This window comes from Schistocerca piceifrons, chromosome 3 (genome assembly GCF_021461385.2).
Source record: "Schistocerca piceifrons isolate TAMUIC-IGC-003096 chromosome 3, iqSchPice1.1, whole genome shotgun sequence".
Classification (NCBI taxonomy): Eukaryota; Metazoa; Arthropoda; class Insecta; order Orthoptera; family Acrididae; genus Schistocerca; species Schistocerca piceifrons.
Genome location: NC_060140.1, coordinates 601,456,367 through 601,475,413, shown reverse-complemented (window position 1 = coordinate 601,475,413; position 19,047 = coordinate 601,456,367). Strand labels below are relative to the sequence as shown.

The 19,047-nt window shown below is 45.7% G+C and overlaps 1 protein-coding gene across 1 annotated transcript in view; it reads right to left on the bottom strand.

The window, feature by feature from the left end:
* Positions 1–17,752, bottom strand: part of LOC124787832 (vacuolar protein sorting-associated protein 13D) — a 557,316-nt gene extending 539,564 nt beyond the window's left edge. Inside the window, exon 1 of the mRNA XM_047254770.1 lies at positions 17,443–17,752. Coding sequence (XP_047110726.1) covers positions 17,443–17,539 — 97 coding nt within the window. The 5' untranslated portion in view covers positions 17,540–17,752. The remainder of the gene's footprint in view (positions 1–17,442) is intronic.
* Between the last annotated feature and the right edge of the window lie 1,295 nt (positions 17,753–19,047).

The window sequence follows — 19,047 nt, the reverse complement described above, 5'->3', positions numbered from 1 at the left end:
TTCTCGCACCATCATATCTCCCATCTCATCTTCATCTACATCCACTTCTCTTTCTATAATATTTCTTTCAAGTTCATCTCCCTTGTATAGAACCTGTTTATACTCCTTCCACCTTTCAGCTTTCCCTTCTTTGCTTAAGACTGGTTTTCCATCTGAGCTCTCGACATTCATACAGCTGCTTCTCTTTTCTCCAAAATGGGTCTTTGACTTTCCTGTAAATGGTATCTACCTTCCCCCTAGTGAAATATGCTTTTATGTCCTTACATTTGTCATCTAGCCATTCCTGCTTAGCCATTTTGCACTTCCTGTCTATCCATTTCTTAGACATTTGTATTCCCTTTTGCCTGCTTCATTTGCCGCATTTTTATAGTTTCTCCTTTCATCAATTAAATTCAATATATCTTGCGTTATCCAAGAATTTCTACTAGACCTTGTGTTTTCATCTCTATGATTCTTTGCGACCTTAACTATTTAATCTCTCAAGGCTACCCATTCATCTCCTACCATATTCTCTTCCCCTGTTCTAACCAACCGCTGCCTAATGCCCCCTATGAAATTCTCAACAAGTGCTGGTTATTTCAACTTGTCCATGTCCCTTCTCCTTTATTTCCTACCTTTTTGCAGTTTCTTCAGTTTTAATCTATTCATAACCAATAAATTGTAGTCAGAGTCCACATCTGCCCCTGGAAATGTCTTATAATTTAAAATCTGGTTTAGAAATCTTTGTCTTACCATTATATAATCAATCTGAAACCTCCACATATAAACCCCTTTCATGACTCTTGAACCAAGTGTTAGCTACGATTAAATTATGTCCTGTACAAAATTCTAACAGGCGGCTCCCTCTTTCATTTCTTTCCCTCGGACCATACTCACCTACTATTTTTCCTTCATTTGCTTTTCCTGCTGATTGGGGCATGTGCAGAGTTGGAAGAACAGCAAGTGCCAAAGACAATGCTAAGTGCATTGTTTTGTTTTGTTTTAGGGTGCAAAAACAACTAGGGTCATATGCGTCCATGTTGGGACTGTAGAACATGAAGACAAACAGAGGAGTTAAAAATAACAACACGTTAATCCTAATCAATGGAAGAGAGGGCAGATAAAATTGGGGACGTGGAGAAAGGTTGATAAAACAAACCACAGAGAAATGGAGGTCTTGAATGAAAGAATAAATGTCCTTTGCCATACTGCTACGACAATTAGAAAGTAAAACTCAGTCAATAGCCCAAACGTTGTTCACTAAAACAGCCAATAACTCAGACAGCAGGTACAAATGAGAATGTAAGTGGTTAAAAAAAAAAGGGCATTCCATTAAGAAATGGTGGACTGTCAAAGGCTGAGGGCAATGAGCACAAAGCGGTGGGGGACAACCACTTAACAAATGGCAATGGCTAAAAAGACACTACCTGCTGACAGACAGCAACATAGAGATCATCGGGGGGGGGGGGGGGGGGGGGGGGGAGGGGGGAGGGGGGGGGGGAGGAGGGGAGTAAGAAGTAGTGCACACAGTCTTTGAAGGGCAGTAAGAGAGTCTGAGCAGAGCACACAATAGAAAAGACGAGTCGCCAGATGAACTCCATGGCCTGATACAGGGCAAAGAGCTCAGCTGTAAATACTGAGAAGTGTGCTGGAAGCCTACAGTGAAAGACATGGGTTCCAATGGCGAAGGCACACTTGACACCACACTCTCAGTCTGAGAGCCATCAGTGTACACAAATGTACTATTGTGACGTTCCATGGGAAGGTCGTGAAACTGAAGGCGACAGAGTGAGGCTGGAATAGCATCCCTAGGAAGCGAATGAAGGCCAAGGTTACCATGGGCCACTTCATGAAGCCTCAGAGGTAAAGGATTCACACCCAATGGGAAAGTTGCAGGTAGTATAAAGCTGAGCTGCCAGAGCAAGTGCCGAAAGCAGACTCCAAGAGGTAACAGAGAAGAGGGACGTGCCCCATACTGGTGATTAAAGGAGTCATCAAAGGAGGAGGCATAGGATGGGTGACCATGCATGGCAGACAAATGGCGTACATACCCTGATGAGGAGAAAGTCATGACAATAGGACAGTGGTAGTCGAGCATCTTGAGCATACAGACTCTCAACCAGGCTAGTGTAAAAGGCACTAGTGGCCAAACGGATGTCAAAATGGTGGATACTGTTGAGTCGGAAACAGCGGGTTTGGACATGCAAGCACATAAGCAAAGCATTGATAGTCTAGTTGCGAATGGACAAGGGACTGGTACAAATGGAGGAGGATAGTTCCATCTGCACCCCAGGACACATAAGACATTGAGGGACCGCGTACAGCGGGCTGCTAGGTAAGACACATGGGAGAACAAACAGAGTTTCCTATCGAGCATGAGCCCCAGGAATTTCATAGTTTCAATGAATGGAAGAGCAACAGGCCCAAGATTTAAAGATGGTGGGAGAAACAAAGCTATTGTCGATGCTCCAGGAGTAAAGACAATCAAGACATCACTGAAGACACCGCTCAGTGAGACAGGTCCATGAAGAACTGCAATAGATGGCAGAATCGTCAACAAAAAGGGAGCCGGAGATGCCCAGCGGGAGACAGGCCATTATAAGGTTAGTGACGATAACAAAGAGGATGATGCTCAGTACGGAACCCAGAGGCACTCTGGTTTCCTGGATAAAGGTGCCCGACAAGTCAAAACCCACACGCACCTTGAAAACTCAGTCTTTTAAAAATTCCTGAAGGAAACACAGCAGGCGGCCAAGGAAGCCCCACATGTAAAAAGTACGGAGGATAGCAGTTTTCCAGCAGGTGTTAAAGGAGTTCTCCAAATCGAAAAAAAGGGCCACAGTCTAGGATTTCCAAAGAAAACCATCCATGACATGGGTGGACAAAGTAATGAGATGGTCAACTGCAGAATGGTGCGCTCAAAATCCACCCTGTGCAGTCGTTAGTAAATTGCAAGACATGATCCACCATACCAGCCGAGCATGAATCATATGTTCCATCACCTTGCAAACACAGCTGGTGAGAGAGATAGGGTGGCAGCTAGAAGGAAAGTTTTTGTCCTTCCCAGTCTTAGGTATGAGTATGACGGGTTTCACACCAACATCCGGGAAATGTGCCCTCTGCCCAGATGTGGTGGTACGTATTAAGCCGAAAGTGCTTGCCTGCAAGAGAAAGGTGCTGCAACATCTGAATGTGGACAGCGTCTGGCCCTGGGGTGGAGGATCAGGATGAACTGAGAGCATGATCTATCTATCTCGTAGTAAAGGTGGCATTGTGGCACTCACAATTGTGAGAAGAGAAGGGTATCACCTGAACCTCCTCTGCTCGTTTCCAATGGTGGAAGGCAGGGCGATAGCGGGAAGAGCTTGAAATTTCCGCACAATGGCGGCCAAAGGTGTTGGAGATAGCAATAGGGTCCACGATGACATCATCTGTTACTGTCAGGTCGTAAATTGGCGAATGGACCTTGGTCCCAGAGAGCCATCAGAGGTTGGCTCACATGACAGAGGAAGGGGTGGAACAGTTAAAAGAACTAGTGAATGAAATCCAGCTTTCCCGAAGAATGCAGGACTTTGCACACATCTGTTTATAATGAATGCAGTTTGCCATTTTAGGATGGAGGTTAAAAACCCGGAGAGCACATCCCCATGCGCAAATTGCATTGCAGCATGCCTCAGTCCACCATGGGACTGAGACATGGAGTGGTAAAGAGGAAGGCCGAGGAATGAGGCATTCTGCAGCAGTAAGGATAACACTTGTGAGATGTTCCACTTGTTCATCACAACTGGGGAAATCTTGTTCTTCAAAGGTCGCCAGGGAGAAGTAAAGCCACCAGTCAGCCTCAGTATGCTGCCATTCGGGTGAGCACGCAGGTGTGGTAAGAGTCAGCAAATGGATAGCACATGGGAAATGGTCGCTTGAGTAGATCTCAGAATGAACAGACCACTTAAGAGGATGGGCAAGCTAGGCAGTGCAGAAGGATAGGTCCACATGGGAATGGGGAGTCACAAAGGAATGTGGGTGCTCCAGTGTTAAGGCAGAAGAGATTGAATTGATTAAGAAGATCAGCCAAGAGGGCACCTCTCTAACAGGTTCTGGGAGAACCCCAAAGGGAATGATGCGCATTAAAGTCACTGAGTAGCAGAAATGGGGGACATAGCTGCCCAATAAGCTGAAGGAAGTCTGCCCTGGTGACATCAAGTGATGGAGGGACATAAATGGTACAGATGAAAACAGTCAGGCGAGGAAGGAAAAGGCCAACTGCAACAGCTTGAAGATGGGTAGCCAGGGAGATGGGTTGACTATGAACATCATCCCATATGAGAAGCACGACACCCCCATGAAATGGTTCAAATGGCTCTGAGCACTATGGGACTTAACATCTATGGTCATCAGTCCCCTAGAACTTAGAACTACTTAAACCTAACTAACCTAAGGACAGCACACAACACCCAGCCATCACGAGGCAGAGAAAATCCCTGACCCTGCCGGGAATCGAACCCGGGAACCCGGGCGTGGGAAGCGAGAACGCTACCGCACAACCCCCATGAGATGGAATGCTGACAGGGGGGAAGGTCAAAACGAACCGGGAAGAAATATGAAAGCTCAAAGCGATCATGAGAACACAATTTTGTTTCCTGAAGGCAGAGTATAAGGGGATGCTGTGATGCTACAAGCAGCCATAAATCCTCCGAAGGCCATGAACATTCCACTGGAAGAGAATCATGATGAGGATGAAATGAAGAGGTGTCACCTCGGTGGCTGCTGAGTGATAGCCTGGGGAGACTCACTGCTACAGGGCACAGAAGCAGGAGGATCCTGCTCCATGGGGTCCAAAAAAGCATCGGCTTACTTGTGATGTCGGTCTGTGGAATCCAATGCAGAAAAGCAGTTGGTGGTGAGCACTGGCGACACAGAGGCTGACTGGGCTAGGGTATCACATGGCAACACCATCGAATAGGATCTTCGAATCGTTGAAGTCGTTTGCCTTTGTTGGACTTCTTCAAACCTTTCTGGTTAGTAGAGGAAGACTCAGGCGTTGTTTGGGAGATAGGAAGTCTTCACAGGAGTACTCCTTCCGTCCTTTCTGGCCTACCAGTTGTGTAGCTGGAGGCTTCATCTTTTGAGGTGAGTTCTCTTGTTGCATAGCTGGACAGGGAGATGGTGGTGCTACCTTGACACTGTGCAATTTCACAACCTCAGAGCTGAATATGAGGTTGGTTGGTTGGTTTTGGGTACAAAGGGACCAAACTATAGGGTCATTAGTCCCTTTTTCCTGACACAAGCAAGGCTCAAGGTACAAAAACACTCAACACAACACCTAAAACAAAAACGAATGGAACAAACAAAAAATGGGGAAAACATACACCACAAGGAAAAGTAGAAGAGGGTATTAAAACCGTAGAGCATACGGTAAGGGCTGGCTGACCACAATAATAAAAGAAGATGAGCCAGCCACTCTTCAACACATTAAAATGTCCAACCCAAAAAGACAAGGTGATATGAATGCATGTAGGGAAAAAATGACCACCAAGACAAACAAATGCAAAGAAAGTGTGACCGAGATAAAATGGAGGGAGGGTGAGGGAGGGTGATGACCTCAGAGAGAAGGCTAAATGCCCACCCTTAGATGGTACGATAATAACCCTCCTCACGAATAAAATGTAAAACTAAATCTGCTGTTGAGGCAATGTCACCCAACACCGAAGGTAGGCTGCTGGGAAGGTTGAAAGTCCGCCGCAGTGTGGCTAAAAGTGGGCAGTCAAGCAAGATGTGGACGACAGTCATATGTGAGCCACAGTGACTCCGAGGTGGGTGGGTCCTTGCGACAGAGGAGGTAGCCATGTGTTAGCCACGTATGGCCAATGCGGAGCCAGCAGAGAACCACAGTGTCTGTGTGAGAGGTCCACATGGAGATCTTCCACACATTCGTGGTCTCCTTAAGGGCACGCAATTTGTTGTGCGTACTGAGATTACGCCATTCCGTCTCCCAAAGCTGAAAAACCTTGCAGCGAAATAATGATTGCAGGTGGGTTACAGGGATGCCGATCTCCAGAAGCGGTTTCCATGTAGCTTGTTTGGCCAGCCTGTCGGCAAGTTTGTTGCCTGGGGTCCACACGAACACCATGGAATCACTAGACCATTCCAGTGCACAGATGGCCTCCTGGATGGTCGCTACCAAAGGATGGCGGGAGTAAACTGGTCAATAGCTTGTACGCTGCTCAAGGAGTCAGTACAGAGGAGAAATGACTTGCCAGGGCATGAGCGGATGCGCTCAAGAGCACAAGGAATGGCCACCAGCTCTGCAGTGAAAACAATGCAGCCATCTGGCACGAAGTGCTGTTCAATATGTCCTCACTGAACGTAAGTGAAGCGAACATGACCATCAGCCATCGAGCTGTTAGTGTAAACCACTTGATGGTCCCAGTACATGTCAAGAATCGAGAGGACGTGATAGCAGAGAGCTGCGGGGTTAACTGAGTCCTTAGGACCATTTGAAAGATCCAGGCGAAACTTCAGCCTAGGTGTACACCATGGAGGTGTGTGAATGGACCTCGAGTATAGATGGTAAAGGCAAGGACTCCACTTCAGACAGAAGAGATCAGACACGAACCGAAATCTTAAGACCTGACCTGGGCCTCCGATGCAGGAGATGAACTGTCATGGATGGGAAAAGGAGACGGTAATTCAGATGCTCAGGGAAACTATGAATGTGTGCAACTGGCGAGCAGTTATGCACGCCTAACCTGCAATTGTGGGACTCCGGCCTCCACCAGGATGCTGGCCACCTGACTCGTCCTAAAAGCTCCTATTGTCAGTTGAATGCCACAGCGGTGCACTGGGTTGAGTAAATTCAATGCTGAGGGTGCTGCCAAACCATAAACCAGATTCCCATAGTCAAAGCAGGATTGAAGAAGGGCTTTGTAGAGCTGCAGCAGCGTAGAGCAATCTGCACCCCAGTTGGTGTCGCTCAAGCAGTGGAGGCCCTTGAGGTGCTGCCAGCACTTCCGCTTCAGCTGGCGAAGATGAGGAAGCCACGCCAATCGGGTGTCGAAAACCAGTTCTAAGAATCAATGTCTCCACTACAGTGAGTGGATTGTCATTAAGGTAAAGTTCTGGATGAATGGTAAGATGCCAACAGAACAGCATTACACACGACTTTGTGGCTCAAAACTGGAAGCCGTGGGCTAGTACCCATGACTGCGCCTTGTGGATGGCTCCCTGCAGGCGCCGCTTGGCAACACCAGTACTGGAGGAGCAGTACGAAACACAGAAGTCATCTGCATACAGAGAAGGTGAGACCGATGGCCCGACAGCTGCTGCTAGACCGTTAATGGCCACTAAAAATAGAGATACACTCAATACATAGACAGATCCCTGCGGGACCCCATTCTCCTGGATTCCTGGATATGAGGGAGGGGAGGGGAGGGAACTACAGGAGGCACCAACTTGGACATGGAAAGTACAGAGCAATTGGAAATTTTGGATAAAAATGAGGAGTGGACCCTGGAGACCCCACTCATATAAGGTGGCAAAGATATGATGTCACCAGGTCATGTCAACTTACTATATGATCTAACAGCTTACAAAGAACATTGGTGAAGCCGATGGGCCGATAGCTATCCACATCAAGTGGGCTTTTACCGAATTTGAGCACTGGAATGGTGGTGCTCTCCCACCATTGTGATGGGAAGATGCCATCATACCAGATCTGATTGAAGATGACAAGGAGATGTCACTTGTAGTTGGATGAGAGATGTTTGATCATCTGACTGTGGATCCAATCTGGCCCAGGAGCTGTGTCAGGGCAATGTGCAAGGACACTGAGGAGCTCCCACTCTGTGAATGGAGCATTATAGATTTCACTGCGACGTTCAGTGAACGAGAGGACTTTCCTTTCCATCTGCTGTTCGAGGGTGCGAAATGCTGTGGCATAATTCTCTGACGTGGAGGCTCGAGCATAGTGCTCAGCAAGGTGCTCGGCAATTGCGTTTGCGTCGCCAGACACCACACCATTGAAGTTAATGCCAGTAACACCTGTCGGGGTCTGGTACCCACAAACACGTCTGATCTTCGTCCAGACTTGAGGTGACGTATGGTACCCAATGGTCGAGACATACCTCCCCCAACATGCCTGTTTCCGTCTTTGTATAAGCTGGCGAACACAGGCACGGAGCCATTTAAAAGCTATTAGGTGCTCTAGGGAAGGGTGCCACTTATGTCGCTGTAGAGCTCGCCGACACTCTTTAATGGCCTCAGCGATTTCTGGCGACCACCAAGGTACTGACTTTCACCGGGGGCACCCTAAAGAACAAGGGATCATGTTTTCCACTGCTGAAATGAGCGTTCTAGTGACCTGCTCAACTAGCACATCGATGGTACCATGCGGGGGAGATTCAATGGTGACGGTAGAGGTGAAAGCTTCCCAGTCTGCCTTGTTTAAAGCCGATCATGGTAGACGTCTGGGGGAATGGCGTTGGGGTAGTGACAGGAAGATAGGAAAGTGGTCACTACAATACAAGTCATCGTGGGCTCTCCAATGGACAGATGGGAGAAGTCCTGGGCTGCAGAGGGATAAATAAATGACTGAGTAAGTTCCATGAGCCACACTGAAATGTGTGTGGGCCCCAGTATTTAGGAGACAGAGGTCGAGTTGAGACAGGAAAGTTTTGACATCTCTACCTTGGCCAGTAAGCACAATGCCACCCCACAAGGGGTTATGGGCAGTAAAATCTCCCAAAAGTAGGAAAGGTTTATGGAGTTGATGAATTAGTGCAGCCAATGTGTTCAGGGGTACTGCACCATCAGGAGGAAGATATACGTTGCAGACAGTTATTTCCTGCGCCACCTTTATACTGAAAGCCACAGCTTCCAGAGGGATTTGAAGTGGCACAGGTTCACTGCATACTGAGTTCAGGACATAGACACAAACTCCACCTGACACACTATTATAGTCACTACGGTTCTTGTAATATCCCCTATAGCCGTAAAGGGCATGGGTCCACATTGCCGGGAACCAGGTTTCCTGGACGGCAATGCAGAAAGCAGGTGTAAAGCTTAACAGCTGCTGTAGCTCAGCCAGGTGGTGGAAAAAACCGTGGTAATTCCACTGGAGGATGACGTCATCATGAGACCGGAAAGGCATGAAGCATAAAAGAAGGCTGGTTATGCCTCAGGGTCACCTGCTGCCACTGATTGAATATTTGTATCCATTCCTATTGCGGATGAGGCATCAGTGAGATCCAGTTCCTCAGGGGATGCTGAGATCTCCACCTCATCCGCAGGTGCAGAATTGGTAGGGAGTGGTGGTGTTGGGGGCACTAGAGGGTCCTTTTTCTTAGCAGAATTCTTTGTTTGTTTGCCTTCTTGCTTCTCTTTAGGGGCTTGCTGGGAGGATTTCTCTGAAGTAGCTACAGGCACAGAGGAAGACCGTGAAGCTCTTCGTCCAGCAGCTTTTGGCTCCTTTAGCCACTGACGAGTGTCCGCTGTGGCATTAGTGGAGACCTTGGGAGAGAGGATCCCGAGGGACCCCTTCCACACCAGAGGAGGCTGTTGCTTCTCCGGCCGCGAGGGAGGGGACCGATGTCCCCTGCATTTGGAGGGGGAGGAGACCCCCTTGCTCCTGAAGTAGGTACTTTGGGAGCAACGGAAGGAGGTTTTCCCCCAACCACCAAGGGGGCAGATGTATTCTAGAGGCCCGGAGGGTCCACTGTTCATGGCACAGCGGATGGTACGACTGGTAATTGTGATTTCAATGGTAATGTAGCTGCAGCGTATGTGGACATCAACTGAATGGTGTTTAATAGTTCAAATTGATGTTTAGTCTCTTGGTAAGTCAACCGGTCCAGGGTCTTGTACTCCATAATTTTCCGCTTCCTTTGGAGTACTGTGAAGTCTGGCGAGCAGGGGGGATGCTGTTTTCCGCTGCTGATACAAGTGGGAGGAGACGCACAGGCAGTATCTGGATGCAGTGGTCATCCGCAGTCTCAACATGTAGCGTTGGAAGTGCAGTGGGAAGAAATGTGCCCGAATTTCCAGCACTTAATGCACTGCATAGGATGAGGGACGTACGGTTTAACGTCACAGTGGTAAACCATCACCTTGACCTTTTCAGGCAATGAATCACCCTCAAAGGTCAAGATGAAGACACCAGTAGCAATCCTGTTGTCTTTGGGTCCCCTGTAAATGTGCCGGATGACATGAACACCCCGCCATACTAGATTGGCACAGAGCTCATCGCCAGACTGCAAGAGGAGGTCATGATGGAAAATAATCCCCTGGACCATTCGAGCCTTTTATGGGAAGTGACGAAAACAGGAATATCACCCAGCTGGTCACAAGCGAGGCTGGGGATGCTGTCTGAATTAAGACTGCACTGCTTCTCATCTTGGACAGTACTGTCTCTTCCCCAAACTTATCCTCAAGATGTTCAACAAAAAATTGAGGCTTCATACGTAGAAAGGAGTCCCTGTCCATTCTGCTACTGACTAAAAACTGAGGCGAATATGGCTCTCTTCTTTCTCTAGCCCTACGTTCCTCCCATGCTTCATGGCGGGTCATCCGCCCTGACACCACACACTCCAATCAGGGACTCTCCCCACGGGCACCAGCCACAGCAAAGGCCACCTGGTATGATGGCAGTTGCCGGGAGTCCTGATGCCCCAGGAAGACAGGCCTCTACTCCTTGGCATAAGTGGGGAGTTTACAGCTCAGGCATCAGCAGTGCCATCACTGTGTTGTCAGGGGGCTACCATCAAGTGGGTACATGACAACCCCACCACAACAGACTGGCTACCATGCTGGATATTGGGTGCAGAGAAATCCAATACTATCGTGGGGGTGAAAGAGGACAGGAGACAAAGGAAGAAGATGACATACTACGAAAAAATGTCCTCGCCCAAATAGTCGAATTGCAGGTAGAGATGCAAAGCCATGACAAGAGATTCAGGAGATTGAATCTAAGGGCACTATGGATAACTCACACACCATGTAAGGCGTCCTTCCCCACATGGCCCACACTTCTGTAGAATTTGGAAAGTGGCAGGTCAAACCATAAAATGGGACCTGAACGTATAGAGCCAAAAAGTACCTCTTACAAGAGGCAGGGATACCTCGAGCCTATTCTAACCCCGGAACCCGCAGGGAGACTGAATTTGAGGTCTCATGTCTGCGTGGTCATGTCCTTCATGGAGCGAGAGGTAATAAGAACAGTACTATAAGTGCCAGAAGAATGCAGGGTTAGCAACAAACCAATGACTTGCGAGCAACTAGGTAAGGCACTTTTTCCTTTACCCAGATGTCCTGGACAGCCCACTCAACAAGATACATGGGACAATCCCGAGAGGAGGCAGCATGGCCGCCATCGGAGTTGATGCAGCGGGGAGAAGAAGGTGAAAAATCGGCCTCAAGCACATCCCTACCACAGGTTAAACATTTGGCTGGGCGTCAACAAGATGTTCTAATGTGATGAAAATTATGACACCGGTAGCAGCACATCGTGTTCAGAGTGTATGGTTGGACTGTGACAATTTTGTAGCCTGCTTTGATCTTGGACAGAAGAACCACTCTATCAAAGGTGAGGAAAAGAGTGCGGATGAGAACTAAGGAGGAATCTACCTTTTTCATCACCTGATGGACGGCAATGACACCCTGATCAGAGAGGTAAGACTGGATTTCGGACTCTGTCAGACCATCGAGCAGCCTAGTGTAAATAACATCATGGGAAGAATTCAGAGTTCTACGGGCCTCAACAAGAACAGGATAGCCATGGAGAAGTGAGGCGGCAAGCAGTAGGCGTGCTTGAAAATCAGAAGTAGTCTCCAAAAGCAAAGTGCCATTGCACGAACGAGAGCAGGATTTCACAGGGCTCGCAACGGCATCAACACCTTTCTGAATAATAAACAGATTTACCATTGCAAAGGACAGGCCATCGTGAAACCGTGAGGAACTGTGGTGCAGCTGGAAGGGTCTTTGAATCATTAGCTTCATTCCGTTTGTTTCATAGGCAATGAGCGTGAAGATGATTGGCCCATCGAGAGAAAATCCCCATGATTGCCAGCATCTCCAATGGCACGCTCCTTCCAACTGCCCCCCCCCCCCCAACTCACAAGGGTGCGCACCCACCTTAGATGATTGTTCACACCTCCAGGTTACACCTCCCGAACACCTGACAGAGGGAGCAATTGACAATTTAGGAAGGTAGCAGCACATGCAATCATCCTTCCCTGGGCCTGGCCTTTTCCAGGTGGTACTTACGAACCCTACCTGTTAAAACGGGGCTGTGAACTACGCGTCAGCCTGCCACCTGTTACGCGTCTGATGTGTGGGCTGGCCTTCAGGAGCACACAGGAAGAGGAGAAAGAGGAACCTCAACTGCTGAAGTGCAGTAAGGATAGGAGAAACAAAACTAAAAAAAAGAAAGAAGGAACAAAAGACAGCAGAGCGACTGTTACGATATTGGCGACTGAACATGCAGAACACATTCGCAACAACATTCCTGACATGTGCCCCATGGGAAGGGGTGGACATGCAACATGGAATGGAAAAGATGTTGCCCCACGGTAGCCAAGCACGAACCCGCCAAAGAGCGGCGAGCCCCTTGGGGGTATGCTAAGTGCATGGCTAGAGGGTAGTCACTCAGTGGGGAGACCACAATTGGGATGGCTGGATGATGCAGACACAAATCTAAAAAGGTCAGGAGTGCAGAACTGGAGAAGGCTGGCGAAGTGGTTGAGGGATGACTGGAGGAAGTAAGTGGATGATAAGGCCCTTCACTGGAAAAGAAAAGGAGAAAAAGAGTTGGCTAAGATATGTTTGCAGCCGGCATCAACCATTTTTATTGTACCCACTTGCAGCTCATAAGTTGCGTTGGGACTTTATTTGAAGAGGAAGTGAAGACAACATTGTTTGTTCCACCAAGAAACAGGCCATCATCTGAAGAATGGACGGGTATATCCCAGTTGTTTGAAAACGGCCTGCTGACTGTATTACAACTAATTTGCCTTTTGAAGCATCCATCTATGCAGTCTCCTTTCAATCACCGTCCAAGTCCGCAGGTGAATCCACACCAGAAAGTGGTCTCCGGAATGCAAATCTGTGGTTGCTCCTCACTGAACTGAATCTACAAGAACTGGGAACAAAAACGTAAGACATTGGCTAAAGATGACCCTGTAGCTGTAGAAAAGTATGTCATCTGACAAGAGTTCAAAAGGCAAATACACTCTAAATGCTTAAGGTGCTCAGAAATTCAACCCCTGGGGCATGTGGAAGACAAGCCCCACGGCATATTTTGTGTACTGAAGTCACGTATGAGGAGGAATGGGAAGGGGTATGCCTGGGAGAGCTGTCAGTGCATCTGCATCCAATGGATCACAAGGTGGAAGATATAAAGAACACACACTCACTGTGATTCAACCTGATGTGAGAACATTCACTGCAACTGCTCGTACAGCCATGTTAAAACCAACAGAAGAGGAGTGGCATCTGTCACCAATGAAAACAGTCACCCCATCCTTAGCCCTGTCTCCAGTAAGCACATACTTCCTCTAAGGGCGGGAGTCCCTCAATGCAGGTAAACAGATGCAGAATGGTCTCTCCTGAGCCAGAAGCAACAATTGTTCCAAATGCATATTAAAAGAATAAACCATCATTTAACTGTTATTATTATATTTATCTTTTGTACTATCCAGATTTTGGCTTTTATGCCACCATCAAATACAATTTTAAAGGCTGTTAGACCCTTATTAAGTCATGTTTGTCAAGGCTGTCTAAAGCAGGAAAACAAGGCTAACAAATGTCTTTAATATGTTAACTGCCAAAGAATCTTCGGAATCAGACAGGGGACATCTCATTGGCCTAATTCACGTACAAATATCCTATCTCACATTCTATTCTGTCATATTGCAAGAAACTTCTATGTAGCAATAAATAAACACTCTTTCAACCACCATATCCTTAGACTATACCAAGTAAACCTGACCCTCTCCAAGAACTATAGACACCTAAGATTTCTTTAAATGAGGCAGGTTATTTTCACAAAATATACACATGACTTCCAAGTGATGCCCTACTGCAGATCTAAAATACAAAATATCCCAATACCAATGCAAATTACCACCCTGTTAAACTTATTCCCTCACTAAGCATATGGAAAACTTATCCTCTATATCCCACTCACCATTATCATTACAGTCCTGCAAGTACATTTCACTTCACCAAATTTGGTAGAGCCACACAAGACAAATTTTATTTAGCAACTCCATTGTTGAGTATCCTTTAATGTGAATTACCATTACCAGATTGTTACCAAATGCAAAATTATGCAACCACAAGCTACTTTAAAACATATTTTTCTCAAATTAACAATGTATGAAAAGATACATTGCTACTTACTGTAAAGAAGACACAAGAAATTACAGACAGGCACAATTAAAGGACACTTACATAAAGCTTTCAGCCACAGCCTTCATCAGTAAAACACACACACACACACACACAAAAGCACATGATCGCCAACTCAAGCATCTCAGTCCGAAATGCAACTATCTAGTGGGATGCAAGAAGGAGCAGGGATAGTAGTGTACGGGTGGGGAGAGAGAGGAACACTGTCTGGTGCAGGCTGCCAACAGGTGCAGCGTCAGAAAGTTGCAGGGTAGGGAGATGGGGAGAAATGGAACAAAAAAGAGAGCCTCAAATAAGTAGAATGGGAGTTGAGAATGGGGAGGAGATATTAGGACAGAGGGAGTGGAAACTGCTGTTGGGTGGAGGGTGTGGGGACAGTATGTTACCAAAGGTCGAGGTCAGGATAGTTCCAGAAGCGGAAAATGTGTTGTAAGGGTAACTCCCACCTGCGCAGTTCAGAAAAGTTGGCAGTGGAGGGAAGAATCCAGATGGCTCGGGTAGTGGCTTCACTATTATGCTCAGCTGCATGTTGTGCCACAGGGTGGTCTACTTTGCTATTGGCCACAGTTTGGCAGTGGGCATTCACCCTGGAGGACAGCTGGTTGGTAGTCATACCAGTTTAAAAAGCTGTGCAAGGAATGCAGCAGAGCACGTAAATGACATGGCTGTTTTCACAGGTGGCTTGCATCCCACAAGACAGTTGCAATCCAACCCGAGATGCTGAAGTTAGCAGTTGTATGTGCTTGTGTGTGTGTGTGTGTGTGTGTGTGTGTGTGTGTGTGTGACTCTTTCACTGACAAAGGCTGTGGCTGAAAGCTTGTAAGTGTCTTTTTAACTGTGTCAATCTGCAATTTGACGTGTCTTCTTTACAGTAAGTAGCAACCTGTCTTTTCCAACATTGTTGACATTCCTACCTGTAGTTTCCTTCATTTGATTTTCCTCAAATTAGTAGTTTAAAAGGAAAAGCAGAAGCATTTCAGGAGTGTGTCAGAAGCCTGATATGGAGCAAGGATGTACCCCGAATCAGTAAAAAGTTTACATACTGGTCATACTATGTCCCGATCCTGACATATGTATTCGTAACCTGGGTTGTGAAAGGAAGAGACACAAGGAAAGTACAAGCTAGTGAGGAACAGTATTGGAAAGACAAAGATACACAGTTTAAGAAACGAGAGAATCAGAGAGTTACTGAAGGTGGAACCATTACCCGGAGGAGACACAGAAATCAAGGCTGAGATGGTATGGGCATGTTATGCAAATGGAGGATACACGAGATGAAACTGGAAGGAAAGAGACCAAGAGGAAGACTGAGAGATGGATAGCTGAAAGGAGTGGAGGAATGCGTACAGAAGAAAGGAGAAGACTGTCAGAGCAAGGTGAGGACGGAGTGATGGTGGCAAGACAGAAGGCGATGGAGAGGTCTCTGTTCCAAACAGACCCCGCCAGAGGCTGGAAACTATCCAAGATGACGATGACAAGTAGTTTAACAGGTTTGAAGTATATCTCAACACAATAGTCGTAGCTTAGGTGCAGATACAAAAAACAAAATAGCATCAACGGAATGTGCATGGATTCTTTCTGGTTCCCAAGGTATCGTAAGTAGCACATGATTGAACTGCAAGTGGTAAAATAGATCTGAAAATGTCAGCATGTGTATATATTAATACTGGACATGCATGGTCCGCATTTATATCCCAATGAGCCATTACTACAAAACCCCTTGAACTCTGCACCTTTGATGCAACAGACATATCCATAAAAAACAATAATCCACCATGAAAGATAATAAGGGTGTTCATCAGTTAGCAGCATTTCAGATTCGTTTCCAGTACAAGTTGACATGTGGATCAAATGGTCAGACGAATGTGGCTAAGAACTCCAGCATAATACACAAATGTAAATGCAGAAAGTCCTACAGAAGACATGTGAAACAGGCACTGAGGTATGAAGTGAGTCCATTCACGTCTCCTCTAGGGATCAGTGCAGCTGAGTATGACAGCTTGGAATATTCTTACACTACTGTGCATGTATGCCATGACAATCATGTCAGAAAACTGATCATTCTTCAAATACTTCACATATGTTGGCCTAGACTGTCAGCTATCGCAGAGTGGAAATTGATTTTCTTCTTTCCATTCTTCACAAATCATAGCCTACACAAAAAAGCACTTGATATTTTGATTGCAGCTGACAGCCAAACTAACACTGTGAGACAACAGTAATGATTGTCAATTAGAGGTAATAGGTGGTCATAACATCTTTATACAAACATTTCACAATATTCCTGACCTTTGACATTTCCCCCCCCCCCCCTCCCATATTGACACACAGTTCTGTCCTAAATTAACAAATAACTAGCTATGTTAGCCTAAAATGAAACATAATATAACTGCAAGCTAAGACTGTGATGTGATGGTTCTTTCCCAGCTGATCTTTTTTTTTTATCTAAACCTTATGGATATGGGATGTTAGTTATTTGTCACGTTTTTATCACATTCACTGGCTAAAGTTTACAATGGGCCGCCCATGTATAAGGCTTGGCTTGGGTTGAGTCCCACCCCTGACAAAGTCATCGTGTCTGATGCTAAAAATTTGTACCAAGACAAGAATTGGATACTCCAACTTGAAGTGCAATATCAAAAACGACAAGAAGGAAGTTTTTGGTCTTCATGTAACATCTTTACTGCCCTGCAAAACAACTCTATAGAGGAATATAAACTTGCTGCCGTGAATTCAGTGTCACCGTGAAAGACATTCCTTGCCAACATCATGTAAAGAATCAATACATAAAATCGCAACACTCAGACGCTGAGGAACAAAAGAGTTTCGCTGTCTCCTGAACCGACCTGAAATTTAGCAATCACGTTACTTTATGTATGCACTAGCATTATTCAAAAATTAAATCTTGGAAAAACTGATACATGGTGAAGAAAGATTTGTGTGAATGTTATGCTCTCACATAAATAAGCAAGCCGTCATAAAGACGTCTGCTTCTGAATTTCCGGGCAAATATAAATATATCAATCAGTCGTTGGGAACGGACAATCGACGAACTGAACTTACCTTGCAATAGTGCAATGCTAAGTTGATCTGTGTTCAGATTCTCAACGTATTTACCCAGGTAGGTGTTTAACACCCAAGCGACTAAGCCTTCTAACATCTCCCTCAAATAATTCGTTCAAATTAAGTGACGAACACCATTACGCTGAGGTACGACACTAATTCACGACACTGTTACGTTAACACCAATGTTACATCCAAAACAGCGCATGTCAACAAGCAGGACGGTTTTTCTCGGCTATATTTACTTGCGGCGATTTGTATATCGCGCACAAACGAGGTTAGATCTCCTGATTTGCTTAAGAACGACATGCCATCACTCCACCGTAACTTGTTCTTAGTTGTTTATAGACGTTGTTTCAGAATTATGACGGAAATCAAAACACAAATTTCTCGCTTCGCTCCAATTCATCTACTGTATACAGTAGCCCTTTAAATACTGCTTTCATATCTTTGCAAATTTATTCGAACACTTGTAGCAAAGACTACTTATAGTGATATCTGCGTAGTATGAAATGCCTTGGTTTAGAGTCGCACTTACTTCGTTGACCATGAAGTGCTGGGCACTGACAATTGTTAAAAAGTCTATTGTTATTCCTTCCAGGGCCCTCACTATTTGTCACTGTTTCCAGCAGATTCTGTTATTTCCCAAAGGCTGTAGAAAGAAACAGAACCCATGAATAATAAATGTGATGCAAATTATTGGAAAGAGTCTAACTAGTCACTGTCTTGTCCGTTTGAAAGTTAAAAACGAAGAATAAAATAGTTTTGTGTCAATAGATTTATCAACTGAATTCAGATGGAAAAAGCTCTCAGTTTATAACATTAAAAATATTACCGTGAACTGTACAGCTGAAACACAACAATTTTTTTTTTCTAAAAGAGACTGAAACACTCGGACCAGTGTGAAAACACTTGCTAAGCCCTATCGTGACTGAATTGAAACAAAAGGCATTTACACATTGAGAGTACAAAATTGTGAAATGGCAGCTAAACATGCCACGTAATTTGCAATTTCTAACATATCTTTTCCCTTCCTTCTCAACAACTTCTGAATCTTAGTGACACCCATACCCATGTCCTTTCTCATCCAGCAGAAGGCCGTTTCACACAACGCATACCAGAACCAGCTCCATATAACACACTGAAAGAATAAATACATGCCACTTTTTGAAAACGCTTGCTACTTTACTAAAAAGAAACTAAATTTTAAAAATATAATGATAATTGTATAGAATATGAAGCTCGTGTCAGCATTAGCTGTTATAGTAACAGAGGAGGTAAAAACTCATCCGTCGAGCCTTGGCCACTGAATTTTTCCAGATCTAATACCTTTCGTTCTATCAAGTGACTAAGTATGAGACCTCAATTGACATAAAGAGTATGTGAGGTGTCTGTGAGCCACAGTGGTTTGTTGAGATACTTTTTACATCATCTTCAAATTGCATAAGAATCAAAGTAGGACGAAACGCCATTCATTAGAAGAAGATGCTGGAGCGGATGACACATTGTCAACATATATAGTAACATAAGTAAAACAAGTTTGCCACTGAAGGTGGGCATGGTAGCATGAAACTAGTAACGGCATTTTTAAATAAAGCATTCAAA